Source organism: Scomber japonicus, chromosome 1 (genome assembly GCF_027409825.1).
Source record: "Scomber japonicus isolate fScoJap1 chromosome 1, fScoJap1.pri, whole genome shotgun sequence".
Lineage (NCBI taxonomy): Eukaryota > Metazoa > Chordata > Actinopteri > Scombriformes > Scombridae > Scomber > Scomber japonicus.
Window position 1 is genome coordinate 29,183,398 of NC_070578.1, and position 22,804 is coordinate 29,206,201.

At 41.3% G+C, this 22,804-nt stretch overlaps 1 protein-coding gene across 3 annotated transcripts in view; it reads right to left on the reverse strand.

Moving 5' to 3' along the window:
- dmxl2 (Dmx-like 2) overlaps window positions 1-22,804 on the reverse strand; it is a 40,814-nt gene that overhangs the window by 2,595 nt on the left and 15,415 nt on the right. For 2 of the 3 annotated variants that reach the window (XM_053322508.1, XM_053322500.1), the window contains exons 16-53: window positions 22,466-22,555; window positions 22,238-22,346; window positions 22,001-22,120; window positions 21,583-21,810; window positions 21,087-21,373; window positions 20,107-20,279; window positions 19,343-19,994; window positions 18,754-19,083; window positions 18,550-18,669; window positions 17,948-18,083; window positions 16,698-16,808; window positions 16,398-16,567; window positions 15,702-15,799; window positions 15,437-15,602; window positions 14,644-14,908; window positions 14,340-14,542; window positions 13,809-14,201; window positions 13,144-13,326; window positions 12,760-13,056; window positions 12,444-12,635; window positions 12,257-12,333; window positions 11,766-11,896; window positions 11,066-11,311; window positions 8,720-8,910; window positions 8,458-8,591; window positions 8,281-8,366; window positions 7,912-8,113; window positions 5,691-5,808; window positions 4,116-4,181; window positions 3,202-3,288; window positions 2,831-2,952; window positions 2,589-2,727; window positions 1,221-1,281; window positions 983-1,110; window positions 816-893; window positions 586-677; window positions 424-476; window positions 101-318 (exon numbers count right to left, since the gene is read on the reverse strand). In XM_053322508.1, the coding sequence (XP_053178483.1) occupies window positions 101-318; window positions 424-476; window positions 586-677; window positions 816-893; window positions 983-1,110; window positions 1,221-1,281; window positions 2,589-2,727; window positions 2,831-2,952; window positions 3,202-3,288; window positions 4,116-4,181; window positions 5,691-5,808; window positions 7,912-8,113; window positions 8,281-8,366; window positions 8,458-8,591; window positions 8,720-8,910; window positions 11,066-11,311; window positions 11,766-11,896; window positions 12,257-12,333; window positions 12,444-12,635; window positions 12,760-13,056; window positions 13,144-13,326; window positions 13,809-14,201; window positions 14,340-14,542; window positions 14,644-14,908; window positions 15,437-15,602; window positions 15,702-15,799; window positions 16,398-16,567; window positions 16,698-16,808; window positions 17,948-18,083; window positions 18,550-18,669; window positions 18,754-19,083; window positions 19,343-19,994; window positions 20,107-20,279; window positions 21,087-21,373; window positions 21,583-21,810; window positions 22,001-22,120; window positions 22,238-22,346; window positions 22,466-22,555 (6,552 nt within the window). Of the gene's footprint in view, window positions 1-100; window positions 319-423; window positions 477-585; window positions 678-815; window positions 894-982; window positions 1,111-1,220; window positions 1,282-2,588; window positions 2,728-2,830; window positions 2,953-3,201; window positions 3,289-4,115; window positions 4,182-5,690; window positions 5,809-7,911; window positions 8,114-8,280; window positions 8,367-8,457; window positions 8,592-8,719; window positions 8,911-10,174; window positions 10,244-10,562; window positions 10,746-11,065; window positions 11,312-11,765; window positions 11,897-12,256; window positions 12,334-12,443; window positions 12,636-12,759; window positions 13,057-13,143; window positions 13,327-13,808; window positions 14,202-14,339; window positions 14,543-14,643; window positions 14,909-15,436; window positions 15,603-15,701; window positions 15,800-16,397; window positions 16,568-16,697; window positions 16,809-17,947; window positions 18,084-18,549; window positions 18,670-18,753; window positions 19,084-19,342; window positions 19,995-20,106; window positions 20,280-21,086; window positions 21,374-21,582; window positions 21,811-22,000; window positions 22,121-22,237; window positions 22,347-22,465; window positions 22,556-22,804 lie in introns of all 3 variants that reach the window. The other variant, XM_053322516.1, reaches the window with a different exon arrangement.

Sequence of the window (22,804 nt, forward strand, 5' to 3'; positions counted from 1 at the left end):
TTCAAGAATATGAGGGGGCAGATTTTATTACGTAGTTTCCGCCTTGTCTAGAATGGGACATTAAATGAGTGAGTGGGTGTGTGGAGCATTTGTCTGTCACCTTCATGTTGCCCTCTGCAGATCCAGTGACGAAGAAGTCCTCAAAGGCATCCAGTGCGAGGGCCTTGATGGCTGAGTCATGGGCCTGGAAAGTGTGGAGCAGCTGTCTCTGGCGGATGTCAAACACGCACACAAAGCCCTTTCTGCCTCCAGTGATCAGCAGCTGCTGTTTGGGAGCATACTGCAGCACAGTGGCCCCGTTCTCATGGCAGGGAAACGCTGAAAGTGTGGGAGGGAGGAAATATGAAAATGATGATAAAATAATTTGACATAAAAAGGGACAAAATTGGAATAATCTTGTTAGATGCGTTTTGGATGTCCTACCATGGACCATAGTATTGCTAGGTGAAATCAGAGTGTCCCACAAGCATACATTTCTGTGGACAGTAAAGAGAAGAGAAGATGGTATTAGTCGCTAGGTACCAAGAAAGAAAGAGCAGTGCTTGTTAAATAGTTGCGTTCAGTTAGTGCAGTGCTGATGCTGACCTGTTATCATTAGACTGTCCGGCTGTGGCGATGAGGCTGGAGGACGTGATGAAGGCAAAATCTCCGCAGGTCTTAGTGTGGCACTGCCAACTCTGTCGACAAGAACAGGGACATGAAAAACATAAATTACATATTAAATATTAATCATCAAAATGGTGTTTTCTGTCTAAAGATGTGAGTACACTGGGGAAATGTTTAAGGAGTGTTGGGCAGGTGTGAGGTGAACTCACCAGGTAGGGTTTGGGGTTGGAGGATGTCTGGTTGACCTGCCAGAGACTGAGGAAGCCCTCTCCATCAGCTACTCCACACTACAAGAAGAATACAGAGCAATCAGCGAAAGCACATTAGATAGACATAACACATGTGATGCAGTGGGCACGTGTGTGTGTGTGTGTACCTTATTGCCCTGGGAGTTGAAATAGAGTCGGGTGACTCTAGCGTTGCCTGCTTGTCTGAAGCAGATGAGCTGCTGAGGTCTGTTCCACTCAAACATTCTCACACTGCCATCCTGAGCCCCTGTCATGTCTGACACACACACATACACAAGTAGTAAGGAAGAGCAACAGAGACAAGGACAAATAGATTCATCCATATATTGTTGATGACCTGCTTAAGGCTTAAATGCAGACACTTACAATACTGATATATGGGGTGGGATGTCATTCTCTTCACATTGTTCAGATTCCTCTTCATGATCTGAAAAACAGCAATAAAAACATACTGTAATGCATGATGTCCAGATGAGCTGCAGTGATTAAACCAAAACTTCAACTGTGTTCTGTGGAACAACTTAAAACCACTCCTCAATTTAATGATAAACTTACGGTAAAATTATTTAGTTTCATTGTAAAAAATAATAGTTCTGTGGTCTGTGGTGCAAAACAAACCCCACAGGATGTGACCATAAACATTTAAATATTTGAATTACTCTTCACCAGGTTTAATTCTTACATTTTAGTAACACTTCAACTTATTCAGCACTTTTACTTACTGAAAGTGAAACTAATTCCTGTGCTTACACTTACACCATTTAAGTACTTCAGCATCTAATGAAATCCTTTTAAAAAAAACCTATATTTCATCTGTATCCGCAATATTTCACATGCAACAATATTTTCACCTGAATATTTCAGCACACCCCAGTTTCCTTCTACAAAACATTACAATTAATTTATAAGGTGCATTGGTGCATCTCGGTGTAGTGGCTGAATAATGAAACACTTAGACTTTAAAAAAACTGCAGGAAAGTTTGAAATAGCTTCATCTGAGAACTTTTTTGACACGAAAACAAAACATGAAACTAAAAGAAAGGACCTATGAGGTGATATTCAGCTTTTCTTCTCTTGTAATGTGTTTGATTAGTGTTGATATTCTGCACATCAGTAGATGAGGACTATGGGTGCAGGTATTAAATGGCTGAACTCACTTCTTACTTATGAAACCCCCACTGAGCCCAGATGAAATCCTATGTCCTGTCTTGCTCAGTGTATCACACTCAACATTTATCAACACGGCTGGGACATGGAGAACCCTGGCTGTGTGAAAGAGTGACGCAAATCTGTACCTTGGGTAGCCGGCTGTGAGAGCTGGTGGTATCTGTGTTTATATACGTCCATCACTGCCATGGAAACACAGCCACTCTTGATATCAGCCTCCATAGACTCAGCAGGCCAGCTGTTTAGTCGACATGTCTCACTTTTGTTTGACATTGATAAGAATTCAAAATACTAACTTCTCCAGCAAATGTGCAAGGGCCACAAACCAGAGAGTAAAATTAAAATAGCCAATTTAATTTTTAAATGCTTTTCTGCAGCTTTACTACATCTATTGTGAAGCACAAAATGTTATGAAATGAAAAGACTGCAGAGTCATATGCAGTCTGTACAAGCCAAGACAGAGCTTAGTTTCCCCCTGCTGGCAATGACTAACAACTGCATGAATATTCCTGCCTGGTTTGACTGTGTGTTTGTGTATATCTGTGTTTGTAGAGCATAAACTCATACCACACTGGCTCCCATGCTGGTCTGCCCACTACCGAGCCATGGCATGGATGCAGAGACCGGCATCTGTGGTGGTGCAAAGGGGACAGAGCTAGCCTGGGCGATGTTGGTATGAGAGGAACGGTGGTCTATGTCGTCAGAGCTGTGAAACAAAAACACAACCGTGAACCCTCACTGAGAATGTTTATTTCAGAGATGCTAAGTTTGTGAACTGTGGATTGACATTATTTTGGAGATCATCTGACCTGCGAGACTCCTTATCAAAGTCATCCCCTATCCAGGTGTAGGGCTGGACAGCCACCAGAGTAGACACGTCCACCTCCTGGACATCATGAGTGGAAGCCAGTACTATCTCATTGGAGTTAGCCTGGGAAAGGGGGGAAGGAGGGAGGAGATGATTACATTAATTCTGCCGACAGTTTCTGATAAGCGACTGAATATCCAAAGAACGGTAGATTGAAAGGACTAATGTGGTACCGACTGTTTTACAGCTTCGTCTCTATTTTGCATACTATCAAATTACACAGTTCTCTCCAGGAAATGTCCAGGTAAATTATTGAGAACTTAGAGACTTATGAAATTAAGTGTTACCCAGTATTTCTAAAACTCAACTCACCTTATTGATTGCAAATGCCATGATTATGTCAGACTCCTTGTGAATGATTTTCGCCTTGCCTCCTGGATAGCCCAGATCCGCCTCCACCTGGAAAAACCAAAACAGAAGATACATCAGGGTTAAAGAAACCATTAAACTCAGGGACATTGAGAAAGAAAAAAAAGATATTCAGAGGCCTATTTTCAGAAATAGTTAGTATTAAGTTAATTTCATCCAAAGAGCAGAAGGGTGGAAGAAATGTACTTCCGAAAAAGCACCAGCTGTTGCTTTGAGCCATTAAATGATATCCCCACTAAAGGTGCAGGTAGCATTGGGTATTGCCACATTCACAAGGGCAGCTACAGGAGAATTTGACATGTAGAGGTACACCAGTAATTGTAGACACCTTTGACTCTTGATTTGGATTCCCCAGTAAAAACACTCTGCAAGCTTCACACAGCCCTGACATTGAGCATGCAAGTTAGTAGGTCTATTGTATGTGCCAAATTTCTTAAAGGGAGATTTTATTTTGCTTTTGGGTCCAGCAGAATCAGTCCAGCTAGATAGGAGAAAGGCATGAGAAACACAAGGAAAGGGATTGAATGTGAGGTTATGTGGGTGGTGTCCCAGTGAGAAGGAAAGATTAAGACGTTAGATCTAAGCCTTTGAGCCTTGAGTAGATTTTATGCCAGAATAACTGAAGGACCAGTCACTATCAGGCCAAGCTGGAAAGGAGACGTCAAGAGCTTTTTTATTACAGGTACTCATTTGTTGCTGACCACAAACTTTAACTTAAGCTCTGTGCAACTTGCACAGTCATTGTTTTAATGTTTAATGCACTTGGCTCCTCCAAGCTTGGCTTTGCAGTGACTCTCCTTGATAGGCAGACGGACAGACAGAGCCAGGGCCTGGGCTGGTACAGTAAATGATACTACCTTATTTGGACTGCTAGCTCCTGCTATGCAGTTTGGGGTTACATGGTCCATATGGTTGTCTACAGACTACACAACACACACAAAGGCAATATAGACACAAAACACAAACCACAGCAGGACAAAAAAACACATGCACAAACACAGAAAAATAAAACATGGAATGAAATAAAAGTGAAAAAGGTTGTCATGGTGATAAAATGTACTCTGAACTCTGAGCTCAGGTCACTTCATTCACATGGAGCTACAGTCATGCATCAGGATGAATGGATATATGAACTGTGAATTGGACTGCTGCAGTTTAATCTGAAGAAATGTCCACTCTAGTCAGGAGAAGCTGACATTAATGATGCAATAATAAAAAACAAAGCACTCGGGGAGCAAATTTTGGATTTGCGGCTACAGTAGCAGGCTGTCATGAAAGCGATTACATAATAACAACTAGTTCCAGACATCGCAGAAGCCACTGAACTGCCCTGTACCTAAAAAAAAGATGTCTAAGAGTCAAAGCAAGAATAAAGATAATAACAATAATATCAACAACAGAGATAAACGCTCAGTGAGCACGTCTCTGTGTATCAAAATGAAGTTACGTAAATGTATATGTCACACAGTCAAGTCCTACAACAAATTATCAAAAGCTTTAACACCTCTGATGGAAAATCTCTGTACTGTAAGTTTTACCCTGCAAGTGTCTCCCAATGCAGAAAACTATGTGATGATGGTGTGTAGATTCAGTTTGACATTAATGAGGGCAACCTATACATGCTGTTTAATGCGGAATGAAGTAAAATTAAGAAAAATACTGAATTGGCCCAAATGTATAGTGTCCCGGATTAAAAAAACATTACTATTTTAAGATTTAAGAAGATTAAGATTAAGACTTTTTGAAGAACAGAAACAGATAGGCAGATACATTGTATCTTTTAAACATACTGTCACATTAAAACTGAGTAGAGCAACAAAAATAAAATAAAATAATAAAAATAAAGTATGGTAATTACTTTTTTAGTCGCTTAAAAAAAAATAGAACCTTTAGTCATACTCATTAATTCATTCTGTTTTTAAGCTAATACGTACACACACTTCTGTCATGTTCTTTGAAGCAGAAAGACGTTCAGGGCTTTTCATCTTGGAACATGACACCACTGTGACACCGCATTTCTCGGCAGCCTGATAATCGTTTGATGAATGTATCTCATCAAACACCATGATTTTAAAACTGGAGTCACGTCGTTATTATGGCCTACTTTCCAGCCACGTTTATTCACTATCGCTCTTCATCCCGGGACAGTGGCTGTCAAGTAAAAAGCCAGTATAAAAGGGTGATTTCTTTTGACGAATGACTTTTGAATTTCTAGTTTTTAAATGTGAAACAAACTTATTTTTACAAATGGAAGATTATCTAGATTTATATTTGGGCCAATACAGTATTAGGGGAATTGAACAAGGAAGGGAAAATGCAAACATTCTGGTAAATAAATAATTAAACATGGCTGGTTTCACTCTCATAGATAATAAACAGCGAATTGGGGAAAAAACAAAACCTAAATACTTTCACATATTTGGGATGCTGACCTCACTCTGCTTCCTTTTCTTAGTGAAGATGTAACGGATTAAAGTCTCCTGAAGAGCTTCCTGTTTGACCAGGTAATGCCACAGACGTCGAGCTGGAAAGGACTGGTGGTTCTTTGTCCTGAAAGTAAAAACATGAACAAAAATATGTTTGTGACACATGAATGCATCTGGTAAAAAGGGCTTACGTCATGGTTTATTTTCAGAGCCAAGGAATAGCACATGATCTGACTTTTCACGGTGCGTGTAACTTCAACTACTCTCCGAGTTCACATATCTTTATTTCAGAGTATTTAATTATCATAAAACTCAAAAAGGTCACTTGAGCACATTGGCATTATTTCTTCTTCACTGTATGTGAAAATATACCCACATTTTGGTCTTTTTAAAAATGTCTTGAAGTGGGTCTGCTGACCAAAACGTTGGTATATTATACTAAGTGAAGAAGCAAGAACACCAGTAATCCTTTCAAATAGTATGCAGAACTGAAATGTACAACATCTTTGCTTTATGTTGAATAAATAGATATACGTTATTAAAATGGATTAGGAGTCAAATTAGGGCAAATTCATTTCATTACCAGAGTTTTTCTCCCTCTGTATTATTCAAGCTAAATATGAACTATGTGGGCATACTGCATATGTGCTGTAATTTACTAACATAATGTGTGGAAACATGCGTAACTATAAGTTGTAAAGCCACACAGTTTGCTAAAATGTAAATACACAAACACAGTACCTAAGTGTCAACCATCACCATCAAATATAACCAATGACTTGGCTGTTAAATTGCAGTTAAGTATTCTGAGTGTGAACATGTGTAACCAAAGTATTTAAAATGTTATTATATCATTAAATAAACTCATTTTACTTCATGGCAGAGCTTATAAATAAAGTATATGCTATTAATTATCATACTGAGATTGTATTTCTTTTTCGTTGCTGAATCAAAATGCCTTGAGAACTGCTCTGGTTGGTGTTGCTGTTACCACTCAAGAGATGTAGTTTGGTCTCGATTCCAAAGCAACATTGTGGTTACTGTGACCAATTGTTGGATTTCAGGAAAGCTAAAAACTTAAAGCTGATCTGTGGAATAAATGTGAAGGGTTCCCCGTTTGTCTCAGGACAGACAGTCCTGCCAATGGTTTCACACTATTCCAGTGATCGACAAAAGGCTGTAATGTGCTATGAATTACAAGAAATGCACCAGTAAAAGCTGAAAAGAGGATGACTGCAAGCTAGTAAACATGGATATAAACAATGCAGGGTTTAAAATACTTTTTTAAATGGCTTTGGAAATATTTTATGAGGAAATAAATGTATTTATTATTTTTTTCTTTCTTTCTATCCTGACCTGCCAGTGGACAACAGATGAAAACTAGCTATTTTAGCTCATTCTGATGCATTTACATTTTAATTTGAAATGTTCATGAATGTACACTGTCCCTTTTTAAATAAATAAACTAAACTAAACTACACTAAACACTCAATGTGTTTGTTAGACCTCAAGGATAAACAGTGTCCTCTGATGAGTAACTCTGAATGTAAACATGTTTGTTTACAACAAAACTCTCCACACAGTTTTTTGTGCCTACAGTGGTGAGACTTTGCACGTTTCCTGACACTAGATGTAATTCAGACATAATCATTAGAGATGGTCCACTACTTCGGTCTAGCCTGAAATAACTCAACATCTATTAGATGGAAAGCCAGACGCCCTTAGGGTGAATTGTAATTGTGGACCTCTGACTTTAATACCATCATCATATTTTGTGTTGAATAAAATGTTAGCATGCTACAGTAAACACGCAAAACTAGGATGGTAAACATGGTAACCATTTCATTTAATTGATATTGTGAGCATCTTAGCATGCTGATGTAAGTATTTAGCTCAAAGCACCGCTGAGCAAGTACAACCTCTTAGAGCTGTAGACTCAATTTCTTGTTAAGGTTATGTTTCATATTTATATTTAATTGTCCTGATTGAGTGATCAATTGTATTTATGTTTTACTTTTAACCTGAATGGCTAGTTGGGCACCTGAACTACAACTAATGCCCTCTAGCAATATGTGTTACTTGGCGTGTTACTAGTTAGTATTGCAGTGTTGTTACATAATATCTAAGTAAAATAACATTTAGATTGGTGGCATAATATTTTTAACCTCTCAGCCCTGATGTGTGAACATGTTCCTATGTATTTATAAATATATGTATTAATTCTCACTTGAAGGGTGTATTGTCTGGCTCCAGCATGGCCTTGTGTCGCAGTATGGCAGGGCCGCCTCCTGCGCTGAGGTCAGTAGGATAAGTGTTGATGTAGTTGGGAGGCGGGCCATCAAACTTGTTCATTCGGTCCAGCAGAAGCTGTTCCCAATTTTCTAAAGTCTTCAACACTGCATTGCTGAGAGGGGAAATGACTGGCAGATCTGTGGCACAAACACAAATAAATATTCATGTACAATCAGCTGCAACATCAATAAATAGTTTATTTATATATATTTATAAAGATTATTCTCAAAATACTTCTGTGTATTTTCATACAGAATAGATTAAAGCAGCTGTTTAGGGCCAACATGATGGGGTGGGTGTGTACCTGTAAAGTCAAGGCCAGTAAGAGGGAGGAAGTTCTTGACGCTGTGATGAGCCAATTTCACCATGACGAGGCGGATCAAAGTCCAGCTACATAGCAGACAGACATGCAGGAGGATTAAAATGGAGGAAAAAAGCTTCTGCATTAGACAGCTGGAAAACGAAACAAGCAGAGCCCTACCTGTAGGAGTTGGGGTCAGAGTGCTCAGTTATCTGTGTGTCAGAAAGGAAGGCATCATCATCATCTTCATCATCCTCTGCACCACTTTCATCTGAGTCACACAGAGCATTGCTGTCTGACAGCGGCAGGAAGGGCTGAGAGGGAGGAAATAATGATGGAAGAGAAAAGGCAGAGTGGGAGAGAGAAGGATAGCTTTTTAATAAGTGGACGACCAGGAGTGACAGTTTCATCAGCTGATTCCACATTGCATTCGATATGTTACCTTTGCCACAAAATAGTCCCACATGCTCAGCTCTGGGGGAATGAACTTCTCCCTGTAAGCGGGTCTCTCAGTGGGTACAGGAGGTGGTGTGGCTGGCGTCTCCTTTACAGGGCGTCCAGGAACCAGCATCCTCATGTTGAACCTTCGTCTGTATCGGTCCACGTCCTCTGCTGGGGGCTGAGGGGGAGCAACTAGAGGAGGACAGAATGAAGACACAGCGTCGTTCAAATGGGAACTTTGATAGGTTACCTTAGCATTAGATTGCAGTCTCATTGTAAAGCCAAAAGGTCAAGAAATAGATCAGGAGGAAGTGAACTGCATTAACACTCTACACAGAACACAGTATACATCCACAATGGAGCAGAATAATACACTTTGGATATTAACTACAACTACTGTATAAATATATCTAAATAGTGATTCTTTTCAGCAGTATAACTCTAGTGACTTGAGTTCTGAGTCACTGAGGTCTATGACTTTTATGAGTCATAGCTCACAGCATAAAATCAATACACACTGGAAAGAGAGACACACAAATGCACAAAAAACAAACACTGAGGATGGAGGCACAGGGCAAGACTCACTAGCTTGTGCACAAACCTGCACCATTATCCTGGGTGACTATCTCTGGCATCGCACCAGACAAAACAAGATAAGACACAAACCAGATCAGACAGTGTAGTTAGACACACACATTCCATACAGACCATTACATGATTAAAGCCATTAATATTTGATATAGGGCATTGCGCAAAATACACAAAAAATACAACAATGATGGTGAATTTGTTGTGCAATCATGTGCTTAGCGTTTCGTAGTATCCACAGCACATACAAGATGAGTCTGGTGACTGTGATGTGTATTTTCTCTAAAAATGCATTATTTAGAGTGTGATGGGTAAATAGCAATGTGCAACATTTGTGTATGGCTGTGTGTTTGTGACATGCATGTGAGTGTGCAGTTGTGCTTGAGGGCAGACTTTTTAACATTTGGTAAAGTGATTCTTATCAACAGGCTGGCATTTAAGATCCCCTCTCCTCTTACTCAGCTCTTCAAAAGGCTCCACTTCACTGAGAACTATCTCAGACTCTACAGTGTTAGAGTCTAAATGCCAACCCGTATCTTCCTCCCCCTCAAATACAATGTGAACACAGGCTACTTTGGCTTAATGAATATGAATGAACAATGTCAAGTTCAGTTAACAGATTTTAGCACACAGCTACTCAGAAAATGGCATCATTTATACAAATCTAAAAATCTAATGCATACAAACAGCTGAACAGCTCACGTAAGAGCTACGATGACGTCATTACCTCTACTACAAACTACTCATTGACAGTAACTCTTTCCATTCACTTTGTTTCTAAACATTTACTGCTACAAACTGGACAAAAATAACTACTTACAGAGTATCAGATCAGAGATTAACAGTCTGATAACTTCTCAAGGTGTACCTGGTTTAGTCTCAGATTCAGATTTAGTCTGAGGGGACTGCGCAGGCTCCTTGCTAGGCCCAGTTGCTGCTTCAGTGGCACCACAGGAATGACACAATGAGATGAGCATAGAGGACATTGCAACATTTACCATACATGCAATGCAGTCCGCACACACACGCACACACTCATACAGGCACACAGAGCTGTTGGCTTATCATAACAACACAGATGACTGTCTTCATAGCACTAGTAGGCTTTGCTGTTTGTAATGGACATTCAGTAGTAGCTTCACAAAAGAGAGAGAGAGAGGAGTAAGTCAAGCATCTGCAACAATGCAAACCGGTACAATGACCATGCACTGCAATTCTGCAAACCAGCACTGCAATCCACCAGCCTCGTTACTCACAGCTGGCCTTAGTTGCTGGTGCCACAGTGCCCAACCCCTCTCCCCTTGAAATGGGAGGAGGGGGTCGTTTAGGGTGCTGGGTTTCTGTGGGGATGGGTTGGGGGTTTAGGGTGAGGCTGCTCTGCTCAGGTCTTCCTGTCTCTTGAGAATCCTCTGGCCTGGCTGCCTCAAAGTCAGCTGGCACTGGGACACAGGGCAGAGGGCACACTCACACAAGACACTACACAGCAGCAGCAGCAGCAGCATCTTAGGAGCATCAACAGGAAAGGACTATTGGATTACTATTGAACTATGTAGACAGACCCAGAGAGGTGGAAGCTTTGCCTCAGATCAGAGATAGGTCAAGATGTAGAAAGCCAACAGAAAGAGGAGAAGAAGACAACGGGAAGAGAACAGCATAGGGATACAGACAAATTATGAAGACCAGGGAGAAGACTAGAGACAAAGACATGACATGATGGAACTAAAGGTCTAAGTAATGAAAAACAAACTAATTATTTTACCTGGTGGGGTCTCAGGCCTCTTTGGCCTTATAATGACTTTAGCTCCTCCTCCAAAGACGGCAGCCCACATGCGGTTGTTGAGGGGATGTGCTGCCAGGCGGAAAAGTTCATTGCTGCTGTGAGTGCCCAGGCCATGGATGAGCAATGCAAGATAAACCGCCATGACCGCTTCACACAGCAGCACGTTGAGCCTTGGCTGGTCCTCCTCCCTGGCTGATGTCAACAAAGAAATCAGGGACGACACACCTGGAGAGAGAGGACACAGACACATACAGCATTATATTTCAGCAAAAGATTAATATTTCATTCATGAAAATAACTTTCACATGAGAGCAAAAACTCTCTGTTTCTGCACAATACAGAACCCATTTATGAAACATTCGCATGATGGCGTGATGTCTCTGCCTTTCCGTTTCCTTCCCAGAGGCCATGAAGCTCCTATTATAGAACACCATCTGCCTCTCTGCATAAACACAGATTGTCTGCTTTGCTCTGCTCATCCTCTCCCTCTGCTTCTCATATTCTCTCTCAATCACATCTTTGATGCTAGCACATTTTTAGTTTCTATGCATTCAGTCAGGATTCTGGAAAATGATCGAACGTAGCCTCGATCTCTGAAACTAAAAATTAAACAGACCAGCATGCCTAATGCCAAATGAATGAAAAGGCTGTCTCTAACAATAAAGAGAAAAAAAGGTACCTGGCCACTGTGCAGGAGCGGAGTTGGGAGTTATGTGTTCCTCGATGCTTTCTGTGCGGAGTCGTTTTCTCTCACTGAGCAGGAGGCCCTGGTACACCATCCCTGTAAACTGGTTGGCCTCTGTCTGGCTGCTGCAAAGTCAATAGTAAGGTACGCTGTGAGTCCCAGCCATACAGTGCATCATAACAACATTTTGTTAAGTACAATCATTTGCTTTCTTTTCTAGAGGGAAATGAATAGGATCAATCGTTTGTCTGTCTCTTGTCTAAGTTGTAGAGCAATGAAAGAGCAGTGAAAAGGTGTATGTTGGGCACTGAATTAATGAACCAAAACACATCTATGGAGTTGTGGAGACATTTTTGTTTTTAGGAAGGCCCATAAAATCTTTCAGAGACTGCTAGACTTGTGGTTCTGCACTGCAGAGGCACACAAAATATGCCTGTACTGTATCTATTCATATGTATAACAGAGAGGAGAGATATAGAGGTTACCTATAACTGTGGCTGTCACAAAGTGCTTGATAGACGCAGGCAGACAGAGATGCTGCTAGAGTGTGCAGAGCATTCACCTGAGGGTGAAAAACAGACATATTTCACTTATCCAACATCAAAATGAGCCATGTCATAGATGACTGTGACAAAGGCTGCTGTATGACTCAACACTGATTTGAGTTCTGACCCGGTCATCCATGATGTCGGGATGTGGCGGAATTTCCATGAGGGTGATGGTGTGGAGGATGTCGTGGATGTGGTTGCTGAGGTGGAGAACGGGATTGGCTATGACCGTCTTGGTAGCAGCAATGCAAGCTGATAGCAGAGGCAGGGTTGTGGGCAGAGGCAGTGGAGACTGCAGCTGCTTCACTGTGGTCTCCTACAGTGAGAGTGAGAGACAGGAAGGTTTGTTTTTGCTGAGGAAAGACTATTTTCACATTAATCCATGTGAAAATGACATAAGATACACGTGTATATGAGTGTGTGTGTTTTTGTGTGTGTACCTGCTGGCTCTCCTGCAGAAGGAACAGAAGCTCCATGCGTACAGACGTGACTCCTCCTCCTTTGGCTCCATGAAGGCTGCAGTAAGAGAGAAAGACCCTCAGCAGGGCCTGGTTCTTCCTAAGCCATGCCTTGCGTCTCTCAGAGTGCTGCTGCTTGGCCTGAAGACGTCTGCGCTCCATCTGGTGACGCTCATAGGCCCCGGCCTCAATACGCTCCAGGGCCTCGTCTGATATGTCAACTGATGCTGCACGCTCTCCCCAGCGCTCCACCTCTGAATCTTCCTCTTTTCCCTCCACCTGCATATTCATAAAACACATTTGCTAACAGCTTTTATGCATAATGAATATTAAGTTGTATAAATTACATCAAATACCAGAGTTTACCTTGTAGTTGCAGATCTTATGCATGGCTGCGATCTCTTTCTCCAGCCAACTGTACAGCTGAAAGCGGAGCTTCCCTCCATCCACCTCGAAGCCTGTGGCCAGCGTACGCAGCTCTGTCATCAGGATTTTTAGACATGCACGGAACTTCAGCTGCTCTGCTATCACATCAACCTCTGACTCACCCTGAAACATATGAAAGTGGGTTAAAGGAAAATTCGAATTACCATTTTATTATTGGTAGGTTCAATACTTACTAACCCTAAGCCAGTGGATAAGAGAAACAACCTGTGAGCTCAATGACTGCCTGAATTTAAATATGTGGACTTAACTGCACAGAGTGACAGACTTTACAGGAGTGTATCAGTTAAGTCCACAGTTCTTAGAGCTGTCCAAATCCACAATTCAACTCCACAAGGAGCATAAACCTCACTTTCTCCATACTCTACGAGTCAACTATGTTTTGTTTGTTTATTACGAGTCAATGTCAATTTCATTCAAACCCTTTGAGAAAAATATCCTGAGATGAGTGAAACAACTTAAATATAATACTTATTTTTGGGGTAGAGTTACAATTTTGAAAGTTTCAAATATGTATTATTACCATTGGTTCAATATTTTTGTATTTTTTCTAGTGTTTTTTGGTGGTTTTACAATATTAATCCAACCTGTGAGTCCTCTCTCTGCAGTTTGTGGCCACTGCTTTCTGAGCCTCCGTCTACTTTGGTCTCAGCCTCCGGTTTCTTCATAGTCAGACCATCATCTTCTTCATCTTCGTCATCTTCCTTGTCGCCACCCCAGTCCAGCTTTAGCTCATCTTCTTCCACCTTAACCATAGGCTGGCTCCAATCCAAACCACCCAAACTGTCGTTTCCTCCCCAGGCAGGGGTAGGTGCGGCTGGTGAAGCCCAGTCCAAACCTCCCTGAGTACCATTTTCCAGGGGTTGGGTCGAGTTTAAGTTGGTTTTGGATGAAGCTTTGCTGAGGGGTGAGGAGCCAGATTTCTTGGTAACTTTCGGAATCTTGGAGAGCACTTCCAGGGCAAGAACCGGGCAACCAACCTGCAAAAGATTGGGATATAATTAAAACCATATCTTAAGACTTGCTATACAACTTTTTTCTGTTTGCTTTTGCAATTAACATTTATCAGACTGTAAAACAACTGGGTCATGCCTGCTGTCATTAGTAAGTGAGCTCACCTTGAAGTGTGCGTTGGCAGTGGTGAAGAACAGTTTGCGCTCTATGAGGTTGATCTCATCTGCACTGCTCTTCTCAGCAGTCAGGCCCACAGTTGTTGCTGTGCCCTCTGGATTTGCAAAGTGGCGACGGATGATCAGAGGATGTGTCCTCAGATAGTTATAGAAACTGAACACCACCGGGTTGCAAGATTTCACCATCACGTCTAAGACAGTGAGATAATGGAAAGGGAAAGGAAAAAAAACCTTTGAGTATAGCGTATGTATATATGTGTACTACTGTCTGAAATGTCTCAAACCAACTAACCAGGGTTCTCGTCATCCTCTTTGGGAATGCGCTCCAACAGTGTGTCCAGGGCTCGGGTGTAATCCTTCATGATCCAGTAAGCTATGCTGCGGAGGAAAGGGTCAGGATGCAGTCTGGAACAGTGGTAACCACTCCCATCTCTGTTACAGCCGAGGACCTTCTCATAAAGGAGACCTTGGCAGGTGGATGAGTTCTCAAAGTCAGCCTCATACAGCCTTGCCACTATCATGGCTAACTGGAGATCATCCATCTTCTCCATCAACACCTGCACATCATAGAATAGCAGGGAGGACAGGGTTAACATTGCAGTTTAAGTAAGATATTTAAGAATTTAGACATTCAAGTAGAAATACCACTTGTAAAAAATTGTGAGGTAGTGATTTTCAGTACAACTGAGATATGGAGCTGTAGTACCAGAGGCTCATGTTTCTGTTTAATTTTTTTGGCTATCTGTATGTTTTGACTGAGTGGTTTGGCATACCCAGACCAAGGAAAACTATGTAGGCTTTTATGTATCTTATCAGTATAATTTAGACGTCTCACATGTGATTTAAAGGTTTAGAGCTGAAGAAGGTGCAGCCCAGCACTCTCAGCAACAGCTATCTATTCTATAAGTGATGCAGTGATATAATGCTTTTCTCATTCCAAGACAGCTTCACACCTTACACTGTATTTCCATAAAACAAGGATATGTTCCCACTGTGAGTGAAATGAAAATGGAGTGATAAAGCAGATTAGGCTATGACTGTATCCTGTGTGATGTTGAGGGTAAAAGTGTGTGTGTTGTTCACACCTCTATTGCATCTTTGAGTGATCCAGCCAGTAGGAAGAAGGCAGCAGACTGTTCAAAGCGTTGCTTTCCCAGCAGGGAGAAGGCATTTTTCAGAGCTGCCTTTCTCCAGCGGTCTTCAGTAAAGTTGTTCTTGAAGAACTGAGTCATCTTCTCATCATGCTGAGATCTAAGAGAAGAAAAAAATTCAGCCAAACAATTAATGAAAGTTGTGTGAGCAACTTTGTTGAAAAGAAATAACAACTAAGTATAGAATAATGTGTCTCACCTAAAAAGCCCCCACAGGACAGCTTTTTTCTTCATGGCCAAGTAGAACAGAGCAGCATCTAAAGGGTCGTTGTGTCTCTGGAATGCTGCTTTACCCAACTGATAAAATACATCAGAGTTACTAAATAATACTAGGACATTTTATGCTTTGCATTGATTTTTGTAATTATAGCTCCTCAACAGATATTGTAATTGTACTATTTCCTTGGGGAACAAATGTCAGTTGCTTAGTACAGACAAGAATGAATGTTTCCTGACACATTGCCTTTGAAATTTACAGACAGCACAGGTTTGATGGTTGAACACAGGTTTGGATGTATCCAAGTGACAGAAACACCTGACAATATGATGCAACAGAGTACAACAGCCCTGCAATAAATTCTCCATTGTAAAATCTGACATATACTGTTGAAAAAAAACAACACATTTCCAACAGAGGAAACATTATAAGCTTTACACAGCTGGAATTAATTGCAGGGCTGTTATTTGATTGTATTATATTGCCAGGTATATATGTGGCCTTGTACACCCACTGTGGAAGAGTTTGAATATCCTTTTATACTTCATTACTTCTGTTTACATCTCCATCCCAATACCCAAAGTTAGAAATGGTCAATTAATCAACAAAATATACACATTGTTATACAGCTCTTATAAGGTGAATCTTGGGTTTATGAGTCTTTATTTGGCCTTGTACCTTCTCCACCATTTTCCTCAGGGTGTTGATGTTACGTATCCACCAACCCACTCCCACAGCTCTGAGCTCAGACCATTGTGGGTCACCTCTCTGCATGGCTGGGATCATGTTCAGGAGCTCTTCTTCTGCCTCCGAGTGGAAGGCCCATGCAAAGTGACAAGTTGATAGACCTGAAACAGAGATAGATAGATGGAGAAGAGAAGGGAAACGGGAAGATGTTTACAGTTTATTGTCAAGATTAAATTTGTGTCACAGTTCAATATAGTAATCAACAGCAGTATAGTAAGCAGTGGTTTTTACCCTGGTGGAGCAGCTGCATACGGTAGAGGGGGGGCAGAGAGGTGAGCAGGCAGGTATGAAGGCGCATGGCCAGAAGGTACCTCAGTCCACATTCATCAAGAGCCTCACCACCTACACAAACACAATGCCAGGAAGTTGTACATTTTATTACTGTTATTCTACAGAGCAGGAGATCGCTTTATTAAAATAGAGCCAGAAAGCAATGCCCTTTAAAATTCCAGTATCACTAGAGTTCATGTGGTCCTGTCAGACTGTGTCCCTGAACCTCCTTACCCTCTCTGTGCTTACTTAGCACTGGAACAACCTGCTAATGTCCTCTCTTCAAAAGACTAAATAAATAGGAAGGAAATTTGTAGGAAAAAGGCAAACGATAATGAAAAAGAGCTGTGTCTGATTAAGTACAGTTACAGAGGAACAGTATAAACAATGTTGTTTATGTTAATAAAGATTTGATGGCTGGAGATTAGCTGTATGTAGGAACACACAATCAAGAACAATTATGATTTTTTTTACCCTTAGTCAAATTTAATACGATATGATTGCTTACCAAGGGTGACATTTAATAGACTGGCAGACACTAAGGCGTGCCAACATGCCAAATTACCATACAAACCCATTCTGCAGTTGTGTGTGCATCTTGTATCTTACCTACAAAGTACATAATGCAAAGTAAGGTGTAACTATATTCATTCAAAGGGAATTGTGTGTAGGGACATTAACAGAATTAAGACCCTGGAGTCCTGGTCAGTATATTGCTTAAGGACACGTGAATGGGGAGCATTGTTGTTCATGTAAAAAGAATAAAGCAGAGTAAAATGACACTAAACATAAAAGCAAGTGAGCATAAGAATCAATCTTTCTAAAAAAAAAAAAAAAAAATCCTTAAATGTTTACAAAAAACTGTTGTGTGAACAATAGAAAAAAAGGTGTCAGAAAAATCTGATATTAGCTGAAGTCGCCAAATTAAATACTGAGAAACTGAAATAATTTGCTAGTTGACAAAATGCATGATACAGAAATACTTGGAAGAATTAAGCATCAAAATGTACTTTGAAGATATTATGGATCATTAAAACATTTCTACTGATTTATCGTATAGTTTATTTGTTTATTTTGGTTTAAAATCATGAATTTTAATGTGCTGATGACTCCAATCTAAGGACCACAGTAAACTTTGATGCAATATGTATAATACACTGTCTGTATCACAAATATGATAGCAGTACATACATACACACAAACATACTGACCTGTGTACTGTTTATCGGTGGAGCTGGTGACCTCAGCACTGGTGGTTGCAACCGTATCAGCCAGGGCCACCAAGAACATCTGCTCTAGTCTGGTCAGTCCTGGGAGACTCGAGTGCATAAGGTGACTGGACAACACCTGGACAGACAAGGGAAAAGAACAGGTGAAGGACAGCCATGATTATATTGCTGATATTATTAAATATTACCCAGCTTCAATATCACCCTATATTTACTTTGAATCTGCATACATTTTGCAGTAATAAACACATACTAATTGACAGAATATTACCTGAAACAACATAATCATGTGCAGCCCAGTCTGTTATTACAGTTATTGCTGGTATTTGCCCCCAATTACTAGTCTAAGAAGAATTCAACCATAAGATTACCAAGATATTGTCAATGTTGTTAACAAGATATTGCATAATTACTGTTTTACTGTAATTACTATGTTATCATGCTTTCCCTGTTATTTCCACACCATTACCTCTTTATGAACCACCTCTGTGAAGCAATTCTAATACAACTTCTAAAACAAAATCTAATTCAGCTTTCATTGTGGAAATCACCTAAATGGAATCACCTAAAATATATAGTGATACCTGAGCATGCTCTGGTCCAAAGTAGGTAGGTCCATATTGAGATAGGTTGATAACTCGAGACTTCTTCTCTGGTTTTTCAGTGGCAAAGTTCACAAAGTCATCTGTGGTAACTGCTGGCACCTGTTAACACAGAGAGGAAGGTGTTAAAGTAACATCGGACCACACATTTAACAACAAAATTAGAACTCTTTTAACTGTACCTACCTGGAAGAGGTCAGCATACTGGTCTTCTGTAGACTTATGGCCCCCTTCGCCATCAGCCACTTTAGTTCCCTTAGCAGCTTCCTCTGCCGACTTGTAAGAGGTATCCAAGTCAGCCAACATGAGAGAGTAGAGGGGCAAAGGAGGGATGGAATTGATTTCGGTGTAATCCCTGCCCCCGTCGCGGCCAGCCACTATAGTGTCTTTTGCTGTGCTGCCAGTCACACTGATGGTCCGTGACAGATGTCTCCTTGCTCCGCCCTCACCTGCCTCCACGTCCCTCACCACTGCAACTTCCCCAGCAATACACTTCACCAGGTGAGCGAGGATGGCCTGATACATAGAAGGTCAATTGATTATAAAGAACATACAACATTGTTGATCAGCTACATCTGCACATTTCGCTGTTTGTGTTTTACTGTACATGTTGCCTACTGCCAGCTTTTTGTCTAATTCAGTAAGAATGGGCCTTACTGTGCTATTAATAAAAGTCACCTATAGATTTAAATGGTTTATTACTTTTTAATAATGGGAGTTTAAAATAACAGTCTTGCATATTTTAGAGTCACTGAATGAGGAAGAATAAAGTCACCTTGGCACGGCGAACCTTGCCCAGGTCCATGAGTTCCAACAGCTGGGTGGGATGATACTGGGGCAGAGTCGGGGATAGGGAGTGAGCTGCCTCAAAAAGTCCCCCTTCCTGAAGTCCTGATGGGGCACGAAGGGCCTCGTCCACTGCAGCACTCCCTTCAAACACACTTTTAGACCTGGCTCTCCCCTCAAACACTGAAGCAGAACCTGAAGTCTGACCTCCAGCAATGTCAGCAGATGAGAGGTTGCCCTCCCCTCCCTCACCAGGCTTCTTGTCCTGATGCCACTGTGCATACACGTGCATTTCACAGTCCATGCCCACCACCAAGATGCCATCCCTCACCCAGGACAGCGAAACTGGCAGAGATGGGGTGCCGTCTACGGAGGACAAGAGGTCCACAGACCTAAGCAGGATCCAGCGAGAGCGGATCCCCTGTTTGATACTGCCCCCTAGAGGAAGGGTGATGACAGCCACCCCCTCCTTGCTGCTAATCTGCTCATTGACCATGCCTGAGATACGGCCATACATAAGAATGTTGGATCCAACCCCCACAGTGAGGATGTGAGATCCATCCTCTTTTGACAGCCAGTCCAGGTGGACATAGTGCTTGATGTTGGGTGAGCTATGGTCTCTGCTCATGTACAGGTCAGACCTGGCATGGAGAAAAAAGAAAAAGAAAGTTTTACTTTTGAGACACCTGTACCAGTAAAAAAACAGTGGCTGACAGATGAATGATGAAAACACACACGCAGTGCCTTCCTGACCTGCTATAGACAAAGAGGTTGGAGTCCACACTGACTCTTGGATCCAGGGTTGATGAGGGTCTGGTAAAGTCGTCCAGGTGGAGAGTTTGCTCTAACACCCACTCTGAGCCCCCAGTAGACTCACACTCATAGATGGACACATGCATGGAGAAGTCCTCTCCAGAACCCTGCAGCTGTGGACAGGAGAAGCATTTTCTTAAAAACATGCCAAATTTCTACCAATATTTAAAACCTATAAAAACTGTGAATCAGTCGATACATATATAGAAATGGAATTAGATTCTCACATTTTGTATTACTTTTTTTTTTCTTTAAAGATTATTTTCTGGGCATTTTGCCTTTATTGGACAGTTCATGATAAAAAAGAAAGAGGGGAGAGACAAAGGGTATGATCTCAGCTTGACCTGAACCACAGATGTTGCAGTTATGTGGCATGCGCTTTTTCAGTTACCAAGGCACTTCACATAGTCAAGTTTTATTATATGTCTCCTATGTTTAATATGTACAATGGATATCTGTATGTATAATTTAGTCACTCCCTTATCAATTTCCACTTTACATAAATAAGTATTCAACAACCTGATGCGTCAGATGGTTTGTTACACAGAATCATCTGAGAAGTCATCCTTGGAAACTGTTTGTTAAAGAGCAAATACTTGGCAGGTGACTGAATGAACCATCTATCACTGTCTTAGCTTGTGAGGCAGCCTGACAAGATGAATTCTTGCCTGATCTCAGGATGTTATGGTTTTGCGTATCCAGCTGCCTCACAAGGTAAAGTATTAATATGCTGATGTGTGGTATTATCTCTTTTTGGTCCAGGCTGTATAGCCAAATGATGTTTATTCACAGCATTTACATTTTTATTGGAATTGCACCTTGCGGTGGTTGCCATGGTTTAAATTGATTCCAAAGCCTTTATGGATTCCTGGCACAATACAATGAAAAGACCATTCTAAAGGAAAGTTTTAATTTCTCACCTGTCCTTGTCGTGGCTGTTTAAAGGCCACAGCAAGCCTGCCGATGTAGGAGCAGGACACAGCTACAGGCCGCCCTGACACACACACAGCACTGTTGTTGTCTTCCTCTTCATTCATAAGGGCCCAGGGCTCCCAGCGGTACACCCGGTTATCCCGGTCATCCTCATTAGACCAATCATCACCCTCCACGGCACAGTGCCAAAACCGCACACGAGAGTCAGAGCAGGTGGTAACAATCAGGTAGGGAGCCAAGCACACCGGGTAGATGGAGGAGGAGCTCAGATGACCTATAGAATGAAGAGGATGATAGTGATAGGAAATTAAGAGAAAGTTCAAATTATGAAAAATGTGCTGTTAGTTTCCTCTCAATAACCTGGTTTCTTCTTAACATTTTTTTTTAACTAATATCATGATATATATGACAAATTAATTAGCCTGATTCTTCTTTTCCATTGTGAAAAAGCAAGATATGTGTGAGGAATGTGTCCATCCTAACCTGCAGAGGGGGTTGCTCTGGTAACCTCCACCCCATGGGGCAGGTCAAGTCGCTTGCTGTACACCAGTTTGGAGCTGAGGATGAGTTTACTGGCTGATTGCAAATTGGCTGTGGAGGCTGAACGTGGCAGGGGTCTGACAGGAGAGGTCTCCGGAGATGAGTCGGGATTCAAAACTTGATTGGGAACCATTAGCTGGCTCTGGAAGCTATAATCAGGGCTTGGCTCATCTGGACACAAAGACACAGAAATATTGTTGTTGGCCTACACCTACAGCTCAGTTGAGGCATGTAATGTGACATGAGTTCATACAATTCATACTTTCTAGACAAGCATGATGCCTCTATTGAGTGCATAATTAATAGTCAGAAAACTTTCAATAGGTCCATAATGGATCAGATGTGTGTACCCCACACTTACCAACACAGGCTTGGACAGACTTGAGGTGCAAGTGCCACATCTGCAGGACAGAGTTCCTGTTCAGATCCTTTTCTATCACCACCAGGAAGAACTTCTCAGAAAACGGGGCAGGTTGGTAATCTAGTAAAAGTAAAATTATACCATCATTTTCTTCTAATGACAATCAGGTTTTACAAAAATGCAGAAAATATTCTGAGACAGATCTATTCAGGGTTTTAATTAAACGGTGTGCTGTACCTTCACCAGGCGGAAAGGCGGGTGTGTATGCTTCTGGTTCTTTCTGAGGCTTGTAGCCCAGAATGAAATCCTCTTGGAAGACATGCAGCAGCTGGGTGTTGGCGCCACACTGGATATATATGGAAATAGCATCAAACAAGTTACTAAATCTATTAATCAGAATATTTATCACTGATATTTGTCCATCACTAATCTGAGGTAGGTGTCAAAAACGGAGCAGCTGCTAACCTGGTTTGTAATGACGTCCAATTCTATGATACATCCAGGTCTGGCAGTGGACTGCTGGCTGACGATGTTAAACACTTCGCCCACCAGTTTCTAAACAGAGACACGGTAAACTATCCATTTAGTGTACAGCATTTGAAACCAGCAGTATAGTGGAAAAGCATAGCATATTATGATCCAAGATGCAGGTACAGGGTATTCTAGGCAGGAACTTGTTGGAGACCAAGAAAAAATAATGAATTCTATGAGGAACATAGCCATCTTTATAATCACTGCTTAAATTTGAGATCTGTGTGCCTGATGTTGTTTTGTGTTGTAAATGTACAAATAAAGGCAGCAATA